The 6,219-nt window shown below is 51.5% G+C and overlaps 1 protein-coding gene and 1 pseudogene across 1 annotated transcript; one reads left to right on the top strand and one right to left on the bottom strand.

The window, feature by feature from the left end:
* On the bottom strand, window positions 893-2,309 carry LOC8058513 (annotated as a pseudogene).
* LOC8077159 lies at window positions 3,517-4,334 on the top strand. The gene has a single exon (XM_002441116.2). The coding sequence runs from the start codon at window positions 3,535-3,537 to the stop codon at window positions 4,084-4,086; it is 552 nt and encodes a 183-aa protein (XP_002441161.2). The 5' UTR covers window positions 3,517-3,534; the 3' UTR covers window positions 4,087-4,334.

Here is a 6,219-nt window from a genome sequence, read left to right as displayed (position 1 = left end):
TACCATTTTTTTCAAAAAATGAAAAATCTTGCAAAATATCTTTTACCCTATGCTAACTTGCTAAGAGCATATGTCAAGGATTTATAACTATCCTTGTTGTTATAGAGTATAACCGGTTTTCATCTTTGCCTTTTTATATGGTTGTTTAAGATCTAAGAGCATCTCTAGACCGTAAAAAAAAAAGAGCATCTCTAATAGTTTTTTTTAAATACTCTCCAAACATTATTTGGAGAGTTAATTTGAGTATGGTGTGCGGTGTGCCTATTATAGAGATGGTCTTACAAGTTACAATCGTAGTTACTAATTGGATATCTCCTCCAATGAGTCAGGAACTTTATGCTAATTACCATGAGAAAACACTATAATTAGAAACACTGGGGTTTTAATTGGTAGACTCTATAATCATTATCATCTAAGAGTCATTGCATCTGTTCATTTTTTGTTAAAAAAATGTCTGCTCCTGCTATTATGAAAACTACGTAAAGTCAACCCATAAATTTGTATCTAAATCATTCGGCTTTACTATTATAAATCCACAAATTTGCATCTATTTGTTTCATGTTTAACGATTTTGGTATCGCAGACTGCAACTACGGTCTTGTTTAGTTTCCATCTAAATTTTTTTCACCCATCACATTGAATGTTTAGACATATGCATGAAACATTAAATATAGATTTAAAAAATAACTGTTTGTATAGTTTGCATGTATTTTATGAGACAAATATTTTAAGCCTAACTAATCCATGATTGACAGTAATTGTTATAGTTACAAATGTGTTACAGTACCTAATTTTTTTTTTTTTTTACGAACTAATAAACAAGGCCTAGAGTTTTATGATGCTACTTTGAAGACTTGAAGTTGCAGTGGACCTGAAGATTTTCTGTTAATGTTCAGCGATCACACTGACTCAGGTAATAATCAACAACCTCAACGTTCAACTCGACAGGTCGAGATTTTATAGCTGATCCCACTCCGAAATGAACTTGACGAAAGACGTGACATCGTTCTCCAACCTCTTCACACGCAGCGCGAGCTGCATCCTTCAGCAGCGCCGCTTTCCTCAAATCTGTCCTCGGCCCCCACCGTGTGGCGACGCATGAGCCTGTCCACCGCCGCGGCGATCTCCTCTCTGTCCATGACGCCGTCGTCGGCCCGGGCCTTCCTCCCTGAGACCAAGCCCAGTCTTCCACACCTCGACGACAAGCCCTGGCCTTGCTCTTGGCTAGGCCGCCGGCGATCTCGTCGAGCTGGGCGAAGGACACTGAGAGAAAGCTGCCAAGCGAGACGTGTATGTGTGGCCTACTCTTTCCGTGTCGGCGTCGGCAACTCGGCATGGTGTTCTTGGACTTGGAGTGCCATGAAGGGGATGCAAGGGCCTACAGCTTACACCGGGCATGGCAGTTCATCCCTGATGGCTGAGGGCGTCGATGGCGTCGCTCTCGAGCTCGTAGAAAGATGTGAAGAGGACACACTGTGCATTTCTCAGAGCAGAGTAGGCCTCGAAAATAAGCTGTTGCCACCCGCGCAAGGTCGCTTAGCCTGATTGATTTCGTGCCTGGGATGTAGTTCTCAACCAAGCAAGGATCAGTGCCATCTGCACAGGAAACACAAGGTTGTTGATTCGCAAAAAAGAAACACAAGATCGTTGCGCAGAAATGCTGACAGGCCAAGAAAGAGCAGTGTTAGAACGTGGGCGAAGAATGTCTGAGGGGCAAGAACTCGTACGCACCGGCGATCATGTTCACCGGCGAAGGGCGAAGTGCTGCCGCCGTCGTCCGCCGTGGGTGGCAGGCGGTGGAAGTTGTACTGCACCGCGAACATGGTGGCGCTCAGCGGACAGAGGACGCATACCGGGACGCCCCTCCGTGCGCCGACAGCAACGGTCCACGGCACGAGCATGTCGGCCACGATGGCTGCGGGCTCCAGCAGCGGGGCGGCGGCGAGCTGGTCGAGGAGGCGCTCGAACGGCCCTTCCATCTTCCGGGTGTACACGGCCTCCACGAAGCCGACCATGTCGCCGGCGCGCCCGTGCTCGGAGGGGACCACGTTCGGGATGGCCTCGAAGCGGACGCGTGGGCCCAAGGCCGCCGACGCCGCCGGGGCACCGACCAGACCGAGCCACTCCTCGGTGACGACGACGGTGGCGGTGATGCCGTCGTCGCGCGCTGCCAGGAGGCGGCACAGGTTCACCATCGCGTTCACGTGGCCGCGGCCTGGGTACGGCACAGCCACGACGTGGCACGGAGGCACAGGCGTGGAGGTCATCGCTGCTGGTCAGTGGTGAGCATCAGCTGCTAGGGATTAAGAGTTGTAGAGGAAGAAGTTGGGGATGAATGGCAAGGTGCATAGTGCCGATGGACTGGAGAAGTTCAACTTGGCAGCTATAGTCGGATAGTCTGTGTTTTGGGGCGGTGGAAATTTGGAGTGTTAACTGACTGATTGCTAGTGATTGTCACAACATATCGTGACAAATTCTTCTGTTTGTTTACTCTATCTATCTACCTGAACCTGACTGACGGTTGTGACGCTCGGCCGGCCCTTGCCCTTTCCCAACTTGCTCCCAAACAAGCTCCACCGCATCCGCATGGACCCTTGTTCTCCAGCTCCATTGCAAGTCCTTTTGTCCAAAGAAGTTAGATTAGTCTCAATATAGGTTTTATAGACGTTTCATACACATTAAACATGATATTACATCAGCACAAATAAAGCTTTTGCATGTATTGAGGTGGAGAGAGAAGGAAAACGTTTCATCCTCCAACGCATTGGAAACAGAAAGAAACTCGCACTAAGAACGCTTTCATCGGCTGCGAGCACTGAAGAACGAAGCTCGAAGGCAAACGCAAACGCGGCCTCCTAAAACGGCAGCGGCTCGCCGGCATGGAGCTGCTCCGGCGGTCAACGCGCGCGGCCAGTGGGCGAGCCTCTGCCGCAGGCCAAGCTCCTCCACTGCGCTCTGTCGTGCTGCAGCCGTGAGTGCGAGGTCATCGGGCACCACCCCGACGTGGGGCGAGGCCGCCCGGGAGCGGCTCCGTCACGGGTCAGTGGGGCGTCGGTCTACTACTACTACGGGTGAGGCCCCGAGCCGCGGTTCGTTGTGGGCGCGGCTCCGTCGCGGGCTAGGCTGCGACGCTGGGAGCGCCGCCCGGCGGGAGGTCCACTGCCCGCGACTACACTGGCCGTGGGGAAGAGCGGGAAGGCCACGCTCCGCTCCGCTCCGCTCCGCTTCGCCGTAGGCCACGCTGCCCTGCATGTGGGGAAGAGAGGAAAGAAAGAGACTGTGAGACCCACGAAATAGTAAAATAGACCATGAAACTATGTAATATAAAACTTTACACTATGAGAAAGATTCTTTTTATATTAAGTTTCACTTCTTGACGATAGTGCCGGCCAACGGGTTACCTTAGAGAATCTCCTTCCTTTCCGGCCTGTTAAGAATCCAATGGGCTTCTGGCGTCGCAAGCTGCGGCCATCATCTGGCCCACGGTTTGCAGCGGCAACTCATAAGCCGAGCGGAGCACAGCCGCCGCACGGTATGAAGCATCTCGAAAGAACTGTCGTGAACTTTTGTGACCTCAAATCCCTGCTCTCGAGAAAATTCCTTCCGAGAGCCAATCCGACTGAAAATCCCCAAACACGGATCAACCCTTACAAAACCCCACTACGGCCTCGAACCGAACCGGCTAAAATCGACCTGAGAAGAACGGACTCGAGTGACGAATTGACGACAGGAAGCACAGGATCCGGCAGCAAGATGTTCTTCTTCTTCGTAGGCGGCGTGGAGCAAGGGGCCGGGCGGGTCCTGAAGGAGGCGGCGGGGCGGTGCCTCCGGTGCGGCGGCGCGGCGGACCTGGTGGAGACGGAGAAGGTACTCAAGCTCTTCTTCGTCCCCGTCTGGCGGTGGCCCGGGAAGGACCCCGCCTACCTCTGCCGCGACTGCGGCCTCCTCGCGCCGGGCTCCCTCGGCGCGGAGCCGGGACCGGGACGCTCCTCGCTGCTGCTGCCCCGGGAGGCGAGGTGCGGCGCCTGCAGCCGCGCCGTCGATCCGCAGTTCCGGTTCTGCCCCTTCTGCGGCTCCTCCCTCTGAAGAGATTGCCGGTGGCGACTACAGAGCAGAGGTGACGACTGACGCCTGAGGTTTGCTCGTGTCGTGTGAAAACTATAGTATGTACTGTATATCATCACAAAATGGCAAACGAAATAAAGGAAATCATCAGCACCGTTTCATATTTTTCTTTTTGTCACATTGCCGAGTGGTTAGCTGCATAGAATTGCCGAGTGATCAGTGGCTTCGAGTGTTGCACATTTGTGTTTCAGTGTTTTGAGTCTGACAAACTCAAGCTGCAACTCATTCGCATCCATGGGGAGACAGAGCTGAGAGCTGAGGCGTACCGGAAGAATCACCAGCATAGCCTGCTGGAGTGCTAACACACTTCGTGCTTCTGGTAATTGAAAACATATAATAAAAACTTTAGAGCCCCAAATGCATACAATTTACGAATCGTTCCTACCTTTGTAAACAGGTTCTGATTAGCATGCACTTCCTCCAGTTATAATGTGGTAGAAAGCACATCCATACATCAGGCAGTGTTCGCTTAACCTTTATCTTTGCCTCCGTTGACATTGAAGCAGGCCAAGAAGATAACAGGTACCGCAAGTGACAATGCAAAACTTTGATAGGAAATCGGATAGCGTCATCATTGGTACCGACTGGAAGTTCAGAGCTAACCTAGAATGTGGATGGGAGCTGCCTTTTTGAGCGAAGAAGCATGAAACACAGTATATATAGTGCCAGTCATAGCAGTAGTTTATAAGCAACACTGCCAGTCTTTTGCGCTCGTAATTACTTGTTACAAACCTTGGATGAGATCCTTGTGTTAGCTTGGTTGATGCATGCCCTCTGTCCTTGTTTATTTATATATAGTCCCCTCCAAGCCCCTCATATATACATGCAAATAGGATTCCACACTCAAGTTCTAGTAGACTGAATTAACCGAGTCTATTATAAACATGTTCACCAAACCAAAAATAAAAAAATTTAAAAGCCTCGTCCATGGGCTTTGCTCAGGCTGGTCCATGTGCCTGATAGTTGGAGAAGGAGGTGGAGGTTAGAGCGCATGTGGGGAGCCGTCGTTGTCAACATGCCGTTGCTGGGGTTGTCGACAATCGGTGCCTCCATCGCGCTCTCTTGATGGGGAGACCACTGCCGCTGCCCTCCTCTTGGATTCGCCAGTGAACAGGAGGCGCCGTGGCTATGCGTGGGATTCTAATAGGGCTGTTGTCATGCCCTCCTGTTTGGTGTCGCCGGTCAAAGAGGAGGCACCATGGCCGCAAGCGCGCTTGGGGGCCGATCGCCGCCACTATGCTCCTCTTGCTTGGTGTCGCTAGCTAAAGAGAGGCACTGGCGAGCCACGACCAACTGTGCTAAGGGAGGGTCTGACCGCTTTGACTCGTTTGGTGGCTAGGGTAGGGAAGGGGAGGGGTACGACTGGTTCTAGGGTTTGATGAGAGCAATTGAACAATGTGATGGGCTATTTACTGAGCGTCCTATAGTTGTACGGTTCCCTTTGGTTACTTTGGTTAACTGAGCCCAGGAACTGAACTAGCCAAGCAAAATCTGGTTTTTGAGAAGTGGAGCCGGACAGGTAACCAAAGTTTTTCACTTCTTATTCTTGTTCTTTTGGTTTAGTTTTCGGTTCTCAGTTATGTTTCCCAGGCCTATCCTTGGCTAGCCCACAGCAACCTTACCTCCGAGGTTTATCCTTCACCATGCATATATGTTTCTAGACTAGAAATGGGTGATCATCGGCGCCAACGATGGAGGCGACATGGGCGGTCGACAGGGGCTGTTTAGCCGGCACCTCGGTCACTGTTGGAGCTCAGGGAAGGCACAATGAGTTGATCAACGAGACGGGCATCGTCGAGCCCGACCCTGTTGATGCTGCTGTACCTAGATGCCACACATGATCATGACATCATGGAGGACCTGATGGTTGAGGAGTTCGCAACCTTGCTTGTTAGCAGTTGGATCGTCGTATGGCCTTCCCTTGAGCACCTGTCATCACCTTTGGCGCCCCCTAGCTACAGGATGAAACCCCTGTGATGGTGGCTCCTGAGTGAAGGATGAAGACCTAGTGGCGGTGGTCTCTTATGAGCTACGGACACCGCCCTCATGCCCCATTCAGTGGGTAGTGGACTCGCTGAAGACACACATAGAGCA

The sequence above is a fragment of the Sorghum bicolor genome, chromosome 9 (assembly GCF_000003195.3).
Source record: "Sorghum bicolor cultivar BTx623 chromosome 9, Sorghum_bicolor_NCBIv3, whole genome shotgun sequence".
NCBI classification, from domain to species: domain Eukaryota; kingdom Viridiplantae; phylum Streptophyta; class Magnoliopsida; order Poales; family Poaceae; genus Sorghum; species Sorghum bicolor.
The sequence above is the reverse complement of the archived record's forward strand: the minus strand, read 5'-3'. Positions and strand labels throughout refer to the sequence as shown.